Source organism: Rhamphochromis longiceps, linkage group LG23, assembly GCF_057381845.1.
Source record: "Rhamphochromis longiceps isolate RC_006_pf linkage group LG23, R_longiceps_female_GT1.1, whole genome shotgun sequence".
Lineage (NCBI taxonomy): Eukaryota > Metazoa > Chordata > Actinopteri > Cichliformes > Cichlidae > Rhamphochromis > Rhamphochromis longiceps.
Genome location: NC_140578.1, coordinates 6,206,853 through 6,220,944, shown reverse-complemented (window position 1 = coordinate 6,220,944; position 14,092 = coordinate 6,206,853). Strand labels below are relative to the sequence as shown.

At 39.9% G+C, this 14,092-nt stretch overlaps 1 protein-coding gene across 4 annotated transcripts; it reads left to right on the top strand.

Annotated features, from left to right (window-relative positions):
* The first annotated feature begins 492 nt into the window (after positions 1–492).
* On the top strand, positions 493–13,712 carry il23r (interleukin 23 receptor). 4 transcript variants are annotated; one of them, XM_085397903.1, is made up of 18 exons: positions 493–527; positions 656–671; positions 1,465–1,566; positions 1,972–2,110; positions 2,287–2,453; positions 3,017–3,140; positions 3,221–3,387; positions 3,783–3,919; positions 4,023–4,224; positions 4,337–4,419; positions 5,104–5,302; positions 5,389–5,592; positions 5,885–5,983; positions 6,138–6,293; positions 8,821–8,961; positions 9,100–9,187; positions 9,637–9,727; positions 10,684–13,712. In XM_085397903.1, exons 3-18 carry the CDS (start codon positions 1,506–1,508, stop codon positions 11,332–11,334), a joined length of 2,709 nt encoding a protein of 902 aa, XP_085254029.1. In that variant the 5' UTR covers positions 493–527; positions 656–671; positions 1,465–1,505; the 3' UTR covers positions 11,335–13,712. The 4 variants fall into 4 exon arrangements, with proteins under 4 accessions (XP_085254029.1, XP_085254028.1, XP_085254030.1 ...); XM_085397902.1 differs by lacking the exons at positions 493–527; positions 656–671 and adding exons at positions 839–1,105; positions 1,226–1,327; XM_085397904.1 differs by lacking the exons at positions 493–527; positions 656–671 and adding an exon at positions 839–1,327 and having other exon boundaries at positions 1,465–1,533.
* The last annotated feature ends 380 nt before the right edge of the window (positions 13,713–14,092 follow it).

Sequence of the window (14,092 nt, the reverse complement as noted above, 5' to 3'; positions counted from 1 at the left end):
GTTTTCTGTTATGTCATTTAAAAAAAAAAATCTTTATAACCTTTATTATGTAAGTCTGTCCTTCAGCACATTTTGACTTATTGTGTCAAATAACCAAGTTGTCAGCGTGCTTTTCAAAGTAAAATGATTGATGTCACCGTGTCGCTTGCTCGGTTGACCACTGGATTATGTGCCAGCAGCAGCATGTTTAATGAGAGCAGATGCTGAGAACACTGATGTTTCAAGTCAACAGAATCGTTGTGGTGATGAAAAACAGGCAACAGAAGTAGGGCAACAAACTACTCAAAAAAAATGATCAAAGTTTCTGCATTTGCCAGAATACCACAAAACTAGGTCACTGGCCTCTTTAAGACATTTCACTCCCATGAAAGAGATCACTTTAGTCAGGTGCTCCTCACACAGCAAGTCGTCTGACGATCGATTCACAGCAAAAGCCTTTTTGGATGGTATCTTGATAAGAAAACCCAGACATGATGGAGTTCTGGTGAGCGTTATCTCAATCTTTCGCCTATATGTCGAAAGTGATGGTATGTGCAGTCTTTGAGAGACAAAAACATACAGAGAAACACGTTACAGTCGTTGATCGCTAGGAGACTCTCCTTGTGGGATAATGCAGTTTTTTTTTTTCTCTCCCTATTCCTGTCCTGTCTTTCAGGTTCTGCGTGCCGCAGGTGAGTAGCGATAAATGGTAAAAATGGTAAATGGCCTGTATTTATATAGCGCTTTTACTAGTCCCTAAGGACCCCAAAGCGCTTTACATATCCAGTCATCCACCCATTCACACACACATTCACACACTGGTGATGGCAAGCTACATTGTAGCCACAGCCACCCTGGGGCGCACTGACAGAGGCGAGGCTGCCGGACACTGGCGCCACCGGGCCCTCTGACCACCACCAGTAGGCAACGGGTGAAGTGTCTTGCCCAAGGACACAACGACCGAGACTGTCCGAGCCGGGGTTCGAACCGGCAACCTTCCGATTACAAGGCGAACTCCTAACTCTTGAGCCACGATCGCCCGTAAGGCTCGTTAGCCACCGGACCAAAACCAACGTGTCCCAACAGGCTGCTGGCAGCGAAAGAATTGAAAGTTAACATGCTTGACGTGAGGAAATACTTAATCTCAGTTCATCTCAGTTGTGTCAGCAGGATAGAACATTGACAGGAACGTGTTTTCTCTTATCTGCCACGGTTTTGTGACGCTTGTACTTGTTAATGTTATCAGCTTCAAGCTTGCACTGGAAAGAATGAGACATTCAGTTAAAAGCTCTTCCTCCGCCTCATGTTAGGCAGCTCACTCCAGTGCTCCCGCACGCAGATGACTGAGGTAGGCTTTGAAGATAATTTTGTGAAAGGAAATTTCTTTTAAGTGATTCGTAAGAAGTAAGAAATTTGTCATTTTTCATTTTGTTTCCTAAAAAAACAACCTGTTTTTCTTCTCTTCTCATTTCTTTGTTCTTACAGCTGCTGAAGGGGTTCTTCGGGATTCAGAAAAATGAGCTGAGATGACTGTCTCCTCAGTCATTTCGAGATGTATTATTGTACTTCTTACTTTTTCTATCAATTGTGAGTGTTACAGGTTCCAGCTATTTAAAAAAAACACACCGCCATTACTCTGTTTCTGCTTACTGAGATCCCTTATCACACTTTGGTAGCTCTTGTGGTTTTGAATTGTAACCCTTGCTTCGGCTTTTACCACAACTTCAACCCAAGTGTTTCAGTAATTAAATTAGCAGATACATAGTCATGGAAAACACTTTTACTTTGTCTGTTCTTGGCATTCCTTCTTGCACAAAGAGGATTTTTTGGGATCTCCCACTCACACATTACAGCCAATGAATGTAATGATCCACTTGGTTTTTATAGTAAATGGGTTTTGCTATACATAAGGTATTTATTGGAATGGTCTAAAATTCACTTTCTCGACTAATGCTGTGGGGAAAACTTCATGCATTTGTCTTTTCCGGACAGACTTCCCTCTTCTGCCTGTTGGCTGCCAAGGAGCGATCACTACCCGGTATACTGGGTACCTGGTTGTAGAGCCAGCTCCACTCTTTCTCATGGGCTCAAATCTGACGGTGTACTGCCACACCCATAAATGTGATTGGAGGTGGGAATCAGAACAATGCTACACAGTATTCTGCCATGCATGAAAATCTCCCTGCTGTGTTTGTAGCTATCAGCTTTATTGGCTCATATTTGATAACAGAAAATTAGTTTTTAGACTTCTTGTCCCTCTCCACCAGTTAGGAAATGATAATTAAAAGTTTTCTTTTTTACATGCAGAGCCAAGATATACATGATGCTAAATGGCAAGCCTGTGGATAAATGGGAGAGAATCAACTGCACTACAGTGAAATTCTATCTGCCCAGCATATGGATCCCACTGTCTGAAGCGATCTGCAGTAATTATATGCATAGCGTTGTGAATGGAGTGGATCTACGAGCTGGCCGTATGTACAGTTTACAGCAGCTGCAAAAGAAAATTTGTGTGCAAGTGCAAAAAATAGAAAGAGAGAGTAAGACACAAATTTACAACACTGCCTATAAAAGTGGCATAATAGTAAGAAAATGCAGTGGGGTTGTAGGTAAACTTGGTTTGCAGCAGGCTAAATAAATCACAATTGTTGTTTTTTTGTTTTTCACTGCTGTCTGTTACGGCTGATGTTGAGCAGAACTTGGAGGCTGGGTTATTGGAACATAGTTTCTTTTTTATTTATTAATTTTTCTTGTAGAAGCTAACCAAACAGTACAAAATAAAAAATAAAAAAAGCAAAGTGAAAGGTAAACCCATGGGTACCTTGTAGTAATGGGAGCAGATGTGCTCAAACTTTAATTACTAAAATATATATTTTTAGGAGAAAGTATAAAATTATTGAAAATATGCATTTGCTAATATTTTACACTTTGAAATTTGTTTATAGAAGTGACACAGAAAGCAAATGACTAGTTTTCATTTTCCAGCAAATGTAAAAACTAAGGTCTGTTTTTTTTTGTTTCAATCATGTGCTTTTAGTGCCTCCAGATAAACCTGACGCTATAACATGTGAAACAGCAAAGAGCTCATCCTTAATAAACTGCTCGTGGACGAGGGGGCAGGAAACGTACCTCCCTACTCTCTACAACATTTCTGTAAACAGGTATGGTGTTATGTTTTTGTTTTGTATTTTCTTGTTTATCCAAATCTCATGGTTTGATTTTTTTAATGTTTTATTTTTAGGGAAAATGGGAGTCAGATACGTCTATTTCAAATCCAGGATGCTGACAAAATCACCATACCACGAAGCATGTTTGATGAAAACACTACATACCTGATCATTATCACTGCTTCCAACCACTTTGGAACATCACAATCCGATCCAGTTGTCCTACGTGTGAAGGACATAGGTAAACCTGTGCTTCTGCAATACTTACACAGATCTTGAATTTGAATACTTGAATACTATTGAATGTTTTTTTTTTTCACTTGTTAATTTCAGTCTTTCTTTTTTTTTTATTAGAGTCATATGGTTTCTCGAGAAATGTGTCATCACCTGATGTATCATTTTTAGAAAGTTTTTTTTTATGGTCACAGTTTGACTAATTTGACCTTCTTATCAGCAAACTGTTTTTCTGTTTGTGTAATATTTATTTGAAGAGAAATTTACCTACGCCCTCGGATGAGCTCTGTCACTATTTCAGTAAACTTTAATTGCCCAGAATTTCTGTGCCATTACAGAATATGTAGCTGTTTCTGTCTCTATCATTTGTGAGCACTATATTTGGTTTCCTTTGTCTTGCAGTGATTCCCGATGCACCTATTATTATGCAGATACAGTTTCCGAGCAATTCCGTAGCAGCCACATTGCAATGGAAAAGCAATGAATCCTCAGTTTATCTCAGACCTCATGTCATGCTGCGCACAAACAACACTTCCTGGGTAAAGTTTTATTAACACTCCTCCAACGACACTGTGGGGGGTTTTTACAGCAAAAGCCTTTATCTGGCACCATGAAGTTGATCTAATCTCTCAATGTTTTTAGGAAATGAGAGCGGGCGTGGAACTCGGTAAGAATCTGATACGGGTAGATAATCTAACACATCTGACTGAGTATGAGTTCCAGATGAAAATATGCAACACAGCGCCTGTGCCGACACATACCAACGCAAGTAGTATTAGCGCCAGAAAAGCATTGCTTTGCAGCAAATGGAGCCCGTCTGTGAGGAAGAAAAGCCCTGGAAAAGGCAAGCTCACTGTTCTTGCTTATCATAAGACAGATGCAATGTAAATGTGATGATATAAGAATTTGTTGTTTCTAATTCATAGCCCACAACTTATTGTCTACCCTCCCCTCAGGTCCATCCCAGCAGTTGCAAGTTTGGAGGAAGGTGGAGAGGCAGGGGACAGACGGCCAGAGGAACGTGACTGTTTTGTGGAAGGTAATAAGTTATGGCCACTCATGAGCCCTGGCTTTTGTTGTTATGCTGACAATTATGAATCCCAAACATCCATCAAATACAAGAAATGTTTTTTATAATGCATCAGTTTGGTTATAACACAGAAAGCCTTCACTGCTGATTGGTTAAAAGGAATCATTTATCATTTTGTAAATTGCAACCACTTGATTTGCTGCGGAGACCTTTTTGTTGTGCATTTTACATGAAAGAAAAAACTTTCTCTTGACAGCGACTTCCTGCACAATACCTGACCACAGAATAATCTAACACAAAGCCTGTCTTCTGGCAGCAGTAATTTCAATTTATACAGTAAAATGAAAGTGGTGTCAGACCTCTAATCTAACTTTTGGATAATAAGCAAGTAACTGTATTTCAGACTGGCAAACTATATTACTATATTACTAAAAATGAGTAATATAGGAGTGCAGGTAGAATTTCAATTTCATTTCAGTTCTAATTTTTTATCCATCACAGCAAAGTGCAAAGAAATATAACAGCCTCTTGGCTAACGCTAAACAAGGGACAATTGCAAACAGGAAATGCCATCCTCTGATCAGAGGTTTTACAGACACCAGCTAAATTATTTTACATAACACGCAACCCTAAAGAACTTAATCTGCAAATGACAAATGTAAATATTAAGTGATGACTGGATTTCTTTCCCAGCCTCTACCACGAGAGGATTTCAGTGGCAAGGTGATTGAGTATGACATCTTTCTGGATAATGGTCAGAAGCTTAAAACCTGTGCTGCCGAGTGCATCCAGTGTTCAGTTCAGCTACCAGCAGAGGTTAGCAGCCTGAGCATCAGTGCGGTCACCACATATGGAAAGTCGCCACCAGCTGATGTAATTCTCAGACAATCAGGTATAGCAATACTGCACACAGAAGATTAAAACAAAAGTACGGTTAAGTTATGGAGAAAATGAAAACTAAATGTCTTCACTGTTCAGGTGTCCCTGGATCTCTTCTGATCAAATTTAGCCCTGCTGCTGATGGCAGTGCTGTGTTTGTTTCCTGGTCGTGGACAACAGGAAACTACCCATCGACACAGGAGGAAGAACTGCGGTATTACGTGATAGAAAGGACAATTGTATCTGGAGAAGGGCTGTGGTGGCAAAAGTTGGCCAAAGATCTAAACAGCACATCAATCACAGGTAGACTCACCACTGAGCCACTAGGGAATCTGGCTGTCCACATACGAACAGCAAAAATATTGCATCACATAAATGCAAATTTAAATTTATGAAATGATATAAAGACACCAGGGCTTTAAATGAGAGAAAACAGTGGCCTCTTGTGGCCATTTGTTGTATTACACCAGCACAAGCACAGAATGCAGATATGGTCTTTATATACCTTAGCTCTGTAATTGTGAACTAATCTTCATATTTGCAAAATAAATAATATATTTTAATATAATGTAGTTTTTTTCTGGCTTTGCTTCAGGTTTGGCTCCAGGTGTGAGGTATAACATCTCTCTGTATGCTGTGACCACCAGAGGTGTCAGTGCTCCATCATCCATACTGCTCTACTCCAAAGAACAGAGTAACACTTCTTCAGATTCTTTTTTAAGAGAAGTTTATTTCTACATTTTTGAAGATTTTTTTAAGCATGTGCTAGATTTTGTGAATCTATACATGGGCTTCAGGAAACACTTACCGTACCCAACACATAGTCTTTGCATCACTGTGTGTTTCAGAGCCACTTTCTGGTCCAAGCCTCTCTGTGCTGGCCCACGAGGCCCGACGCATCCAGATCCAGTGGGAGGAGCTGCCCGTATACCAGCAGAGGGGTTTCATCACAAAGTACAACATCTATTGCAAAACACTGGAATCCAAAGACAAAGAATTAAATAGTGAGTATCAAACTGTATATGCCAATTGATGGGATGGGCATTTTTTCACAATCAGCTGTTCGACGAAAAAACATCATATTAACTGATAAATTGAGAAACCGAAACAGACATTTATTGTAGCGGTAAGTGAAAATTGGTAGGTTGTCTATAAACATTATCGGGTCACCTTATTTATCCTTTTAAGGCGGGTCCAAAATAAGTACCTGGCATGCTTTGGTGTGACAGAAAAAGTTTAGTTATATGAGCAGGCTGTTGCTTTAAAGAAAAAGTCTATTTTTTTCTTTTTTTTAACACATGTTTTTCAGCTGCTTTTTCAGATCAGTATAAACACATGTTGATTTGCACTGAAGGTTTAGAGGAACCACAACTTTGCGCTGTGTTTCCTGTTCTTCTACATCACGAGCCCTGCCTTTTATGGAGCACATGTAGGCATACGTTTTGTGTCTGTATTCCACCTAGGTCAGACAAAGTCCTCCTGTGGGCGCACACATGTGGGAAATTTATGTATGCAATAGTAAATTTATGTAAGCACAAATTGTGTCTGAGCAGAAGACTTGTGTTACAAAATGGAAAGTGTGCAACCAGGATTCCATCGATACTCCCCTCCCACAAAGATGCAGTGCATCAGCAGGGTTTTTCACCTCTCGCTTCCAGTAATGTCATGAATTTGAAATGTTAAACTGCTGCATGTGGATTATGTAGCTATTATGTTAAAAATACTTTTTCAAAAAAAGCTAAAAGGAGGGGACAGCATCACTGTCTAACATGACAAGAGACCTTTTTGGTAGTTTTCTCTGAAGTCCTACGCATTTTGTATCTATCTTAGATCACCTTGGTGATTGATTGTGTATGCCGAGATCTCACCTAAGAAAAAACAGTTGTTTGTCGTCATTTTCACAGAGTCTTCAGAGTTTTCTAGAACTGGTTTTGACCACAAACAGGAAGCCATGTGGCTATGTGCACAAATGCATCCGTAAACACAGTTACAAACCAGCCTGCTTTGTGCACTATTTTTGGAATGTCAGCTTTAAAGCACCTGAGAGCGCACATTCTGCTCTCTCAAATGTGCTACGTGCAGATACTAACTATCAGTGTTCTTTGAGGTATTTCAGATAATTACTTCAGTGATCTACTTTTGTCTTATGCCATTATGCTCCATTACTCATATACTGTGCCAAAATATAACCTGCAGCCAGATCATGCTAAAATCTTTTATTGGCAGTTAATCCTCTTACACTGCACTGAAAGTTGCAGCTTACAAGAGAAAGTCATGTGGAAACTGGTGAGATCTTTGCACTCAGAGACAGTCATGATCTGACTCAATGTTCACTATCTCTGTTTGGTAGAAACGTTTAACTGCAAATGATCTGCACAAACACACCAATACATGAGTGGAAAAATACTGGTTAGAAAAAGTTTGATGGGATTGTGGCTTTAACAGAGGAAAAAGGATCAGACTGACGTTTGGCCAATGAAGTCCTTGACAAGTGAAAGAGTCTCTTTGTTACAGATTTATCTTGTTTTTCCTTCATTTTCTGTTTTGCAATAATGTGCAAAAGTCTTGAGCCAACCCTCATTTCTCTCTATTTTTCATGGAAAAATGAGAAATGGGTGCTGTGGCTTATTAATTCTTTATTCTTCAGCACAGCCTGAACTCTGTTAGAGAGCTTTATGGCAAGTAGTTTTCAGGTGCAGTTCTCGAAGCGTTTTGAAGGGCATTCAAAGCTCTTCTTTGAGTGTTTTCTGCCTTTTGTTCCGCTCTCTATCAAGATGATCCCGCACTGCTTCAGTAACGTTAAGGTTGGGGTTATTGGATGGCCAAATCATGACTGATAGTGTTGTTGTTTGTAAAAAAAACTAAAACAAAAGCTCAAGCTGGGCAAATTAAGCTAGCCACAGGCCTACCAGTCAACTATGGACAAATGATGTAGTTATTGCTATTTATTTTTATGTGCAATCAACACTTATGGGGACGTCATCAGTGTAATACACAAGGTCTGGCTAGACCACTAATCAAAACTGGTGTTTCAACAGAACTGAAAGTACTAGGGTGGCAAATTCCCCATCAGTAATTGAACCTGAAAATAAACGTTTACTCATAAGAAGTGTATTTTTTCCCAAAAACCAGGAAATTATTTTCACCAGTATCCATTGTTACAAGTGTACAGTCAGCAATCCACAGACACCCACTTCCCAGAAAGCGTTGGTGCATCAGAACCATTTTTAACCTCAGTAGTTCAGCAGAGCCAAGCAGGTTTCAAGCAGCACATAGGCCACACATCCTATGATCATGCTTGTTGACAGTAGGCTGGAGGACGCTGACTAAAACCCCCAACTGATATGTTATCTTTACAAGAGGACGAGGCCAGGGAAGTAGTGAAGAAACAGAGGGATCGTCCATCTCATGCAAAAGAAGACATGTTGATGTTCAAATAGCAGCATTATGCCGGTCTTCTTCTTAAGGCTACCTTAAAAATATTGTGCTTGCTTAAAAAAAGAAATATCTCTCATTTGCTTCTCTACACAGAGACTGTGTCTGCACCTGGTCCAAGGCAGGAGTGGTTGAACTGTCCTGAAGGAAATGTGGTTCTGCAAATGACTGCATCCAACTCAGCAGGAGAAGGACCGCGAGGGCGCCGGATCTACTCTCAGCCTGCAGCTCCTCCAGGTCAATATTCTATTGCCACAAATACTAAAACATATTTAAGCTTTTAACTCTCCTTTTGTATTTTGAGGACAACTAACATCAAAATAATATTATTTTCATAACTCATAAGTGTTGTCTTTCTTTTCTTGTCTCCTGTAGTTGGCCTGGTGGTTGTGTGTGTTTTCATCGTTGCTATCTTCATTGCGATCATAGCCAACCTGATGTGCTGGAGATGCGTGAGGGAAAGGTATTAATCATTTATGCTCGAAATGAACAATTAAGCTCGAAACAACTGTTGTCCGACAGACACAAAACAAAACCTAACAGCCAAAGTATTTCTAAGGATACCACATCAGGACCTTAAGTTTTGTTTTACTAGTAACAGCGATGGATGCCATTGTGGTCGGCTTTATTAAAATGCCACACCGCAACATGAACAGATGAACAAGAAGCCACAGATTTAACACGAAGAGAAACTTAAACCAACACGTGTAGCCTACTAAATGTGGTCAAAGCACTCTTTTCCAATCTGGTGGTTTTACCTGCGGAGAGACTGATTTTGATTTGCAGTAGTAGACAGCTGTAGTAATACACGCATGCATCAGTTATATTGTCTAGTACCTCAGAGGCACAATAAGGAGGTTTTGTTGTAGCGTTTTAATCAAAAACTGAAAATCTAACTGTTTTCTGTCTTAGGATCAAACAGAAATGTATATCCTGGGGACCTGCCTGGCTAGTTGAAAACTTGCCAAAACCTGGACACAGTAATGCCATCAGACTATTGGAGGTAAACAAAGCAAGCATGTCCACTGAGATGACATTCATGCTCATCAGCCATACACTGTACATAAAAGATGAATATAGCTACTATAGCATGACATTTTGGTTTGTGAACTCTGCATTTTAAAGCATCGTGATACGCTTTAAAATATAACATTTCCAAAGTAGAATTACTGTGGCGATCACTTTAGTCTCTTTGTGCCGTTTTTCGTCTCTGCTTTGTGCTTTTGGCTTAGCTAAATGCTAAGAGAAAGATCATAGAAAGTTCATATCTTCATTAGGATAGGGATTTATAATAGTGTGTTGGACTATAGTAGGCAACCATCCCAACACTGATCACAACAAAAAGGGGAAATGCCTCCCACACACACAAACATTTCACACAGCGTGCAGTCAATTTGCATGAATGCATTTGATAGGCTGTTAGCATTTGTGGAGCCAATGAGAATCAACAAGTGATCAAATCGATAACTGATATCGATAATGGAATTAGAATCTCCACATTTTTCATTGTTCCCATTCCTAGTCCCAAGTAACGTAGCACTGGAGTCTAATAGTGTTAACTCACTTCTGATGCCAGCCTTAGCGGATGCTCCCAAGTCCAGGAACTGCAGTTGTTGACCCTTGGCACGTATTGGCTTCATTTTTCAGCCAAGGAGACTACATCTTACTGTCAGCATAATGACCAAAAGAGAAACAACTAGCAAATGAAACAACTCCACCAGTGCCAGCAAAACAAAGAAATCAATTTGCCAGTTTTGAGCTACACTAAAAATAGCCTACTATTAGTTTCTAGACATTGCTAGCCTGAACTATCGTAGGAAGTCAATGCTACTTCCTGCTTTCGTTCTGAGAGATTTAGATACTTTGTCTTGATGACACACATAACTCTGAAACAATTGCATTGTATTTATCTCTCTAGATCTAAGTATGGATTTGATTTGTTTGTTTTGTGGTCCACAGCACGATGGAGTCGAACCATTATTCTCGTGCACCCACAATGACCCTCCACTGTCCCCCATCACTGTCATCTCCCAGGAGGAGAGGGATGAAATCTACCCCAACATCCATGTTGAAGAGTCCCAGATTGGATCAGGACCACTCACAGTGAAAACACCTTTCCTGATGTCAGATACTGAGAAAATGCTTGTTGACAGAAGGCTCGAGCATGTTTGCTACAAACCCCAGATTGGCATGATGACTTCAGAAGAAGAGGAGGTGAATGAAGTGGAGGAGAAGCAGATGGACGCTCCATTAAATGGGGAGGACGGCAGTTGTTCAAGTGTGTTTGAAGGATTACTGAGTGGCTTGTTGTTGAGTGTGGATGTGAATTCCTCTTATTCATCTCGGGAACGTACTCACGGCTTTTTGAATGATCGTCTGAGGCCTAAACCTCCTGAACCAAGCACAATATCTAGAGGCTTTCAGTTCTTACAACAACATAGAGGGACTGTGGATGAAGTAGAAACAGACTCTCCATCTCTGGACTTGCCACAGGATGAGATTATGACTCCTGACACAGCAGACCCCAGCTTGTCTCAATGTACTGGTGAGATAATACTGTTTGGCGGTTACTTCCCTCAGATTGCTGCCGTCAGCAGTGATCAACTGTAGCATGGACGATGGGGACAACACAAAGAAAAAAAGATAAACCTGCACTACAAAGAAAGCATTATCAAACCACCTTATCGCTTGAAATGATGATTTCAGTAACTTTGTGCGATCAGAATGAAAATCTGCCTGAAATTGTTGTCAAAAACAAATTCATGAAATAAATTTAAAGCAAAAAAAAACTTTATCAAGTTTGCTGAATGTCAAACATCAGAGTGACCTGATGGCAGAATGGTTATGACCACATGAGGCCAAAACGTCTCCTGAATATATGAATAGATATAACACTACCCCTCCAAAAATGCTAACAGTGGAGCACACTCATACATAAACAACTTTCTTCCATGCAATTTGGACTCATGGGATCATCGGTCTGTTGCAGGACTCATGCATGGAGACGTGTTAGCCCAGGAGTCGATTTAAAATCACTACTGTGAAAGGAAGCCAGAGTACCTGGAGAGAAAACGCACATTCAGAAAGGCCCCAGCCTGGATTTGAAACTAAACTCTTCTTGCTATTTAAACAATGGTGCTAGCCACTGTACCGCTGTGCTTGTAAATAGCATCATAGAAAAATATTTTTAGTATTTAGTGATTCACATCTATCTAATTTGTTAAGAAAATGATTTATGTTTCCAAGAGAATTAAACCAGGTAACAAAAAAATAGCATCTCCTCTGTTTCCACCATCCATCTTTTAGTGATGTTGTCATCTCTTTTAATCTTTACATTTATCTGGTAGATTGTTGTCAACTTTGGTAAAACAGATTGAAGGTGTAGACAAGATGTTTCCCACTTACTTAAAGAATGAGTTAAAAACTCATCCACTCACTGGAAGATCTGTCACTATAGAGACATTCATGGTTTCTCTGGATTGAACTGTAATATTTTGTTGATCCTCCAATAAGCATCATGAATTTCATGTTCTTGTGCCTGCCATAACATCTATGAGGTGGAGATGGTGGAGGATTTGCAGGCTGACATTAGAATTTAGCATTAGCATTCAAAACACTGTAAGTAAAGTGTCACAGAGATGCTAGTGTAGCTTGTTTTTATTATTAAGCTTGTTAAAGAATACCCAAAGAAACTGTAATCTGGGTCCAGATTTTAGACTAGACTGAGAGACTAGTGTCTCAAAAGCATACGTGAAGCTTAGCGTACTGCAGTCTGTCGCCTGATCTTTTAGCTAACAGTGCCTGTAGTTATATTAACCTCATGATTTATTGATGTACAGAATTCAGTTTGAGGTATTTAGCAGTTAGACTCGACAGTCCATCACAGCAGGAAAGAATCCCAGCCGTGATAGGGATTCGGGTAGGACAACCCAGGAGTCTAGACAATGGTGGTGGAGATGAAGATGGAGGCTCGAGTGATGAGAGGCGGTATTGGGAAGAAGGTGGGTTGCACAAAGGTGGCTGCAAGGAAGAATGAGAGATGCGCATTTAAAGTATGCAGAGTGAAGGAATAAGATTCATTCGCAATATCAGTTCTCTATTGCATCACAAAGAGTCAAGAGGAAGAAAAACACTTCCTATGAGCAAGCTTTTAGTAATTTCTTGCTCATAGGCTCATACATTGACCTGATTAATTACATGGTCATCCACTATCAACAGTATGTGACAATCACAAAAAAAGAGCCTGGAAACCAAACTGTGCTTGCTAATAAGCTAAAGATGAAACCACATCCAATTAATCAAGCAAAAAACAAAGTAATGTTATCAACTTTGATAGTGCCTTTATCCAGAAAAATCCAAATGCTTGCATCAGGTCAAACTCACACATTAGGGCGCGACCCCTGCATGTTTCTAAGTGCTGGCACCACACTTGGTGAGTAGAAAAGCAATGAGTGTGAAATTATTCCAAAACACACCCAGGCTAAAGCTTTCTGGGGCTTTCCCTCTGCAGTCGGTGGCTCACTGTCGGGTTTTGTGAACCTTCATTTCTACTCATACATGCACCACCTGCAGTTCAATACCATTTTTATCACTTCCTGAGAGCCGGTTCACTTCCTTAAAAGAAAATCAACATTTCACGACAGTCTCTCCTTTACTGACATACTACATTTTAGGAAGTCTCCAGGTTAGAGATATCTCGTTATTCTTGCTAATTTAACCACTACAGGCATATCCATTCATCTTGAGTCTTGTGTTGTATTTCCGAAGAATGCGATGCCACATTGGAAAGTCCCCCATTGCACCACATGGAGATGTAACAGAGGGACTGAAAGACTTTGGGCTGCATGGAAAATCTGATAATGTAACTCGTTCTGAGAGCTTGTTGTGCTTTTGCAGGTCCTTCTTTTCAGGAGGTTCCCAAGCATCATCTAAACAGCAGCTCGAAGAGACGCCCCCCATAAGATACTAATCAATATTTGCACCTTTTATCGCACAATAAAGTTTTGCTGATCATTTATGCAATCATTGTCACGTGTTGTTTGTCCGTCTGAATATGCTAAACACCACAAAATGCCCCACCCAAATCATTTATATATATATTTTTTACTTTTTTTTTTTTTTTTTTTTTTTGTGAAGGTATATATTTTTTACTTTACAGTTAGTACTTTTGGTAATAACTGCAATAAAATAAAAATCGTGATTGAATGATTCGCTAAATCTTGGATGCACGTATTAGTAAAACAGACAAGTAGGCAGTGCTGATGTGCAGCCTGGGTGCGCACAGAAGCCTCTGTGGTTATCTGGCTTCAGTGATAATTTCTAAAGTAAAGGTAGACCAGTTTCAGGAGTTAGTTACCTCACATCAGGG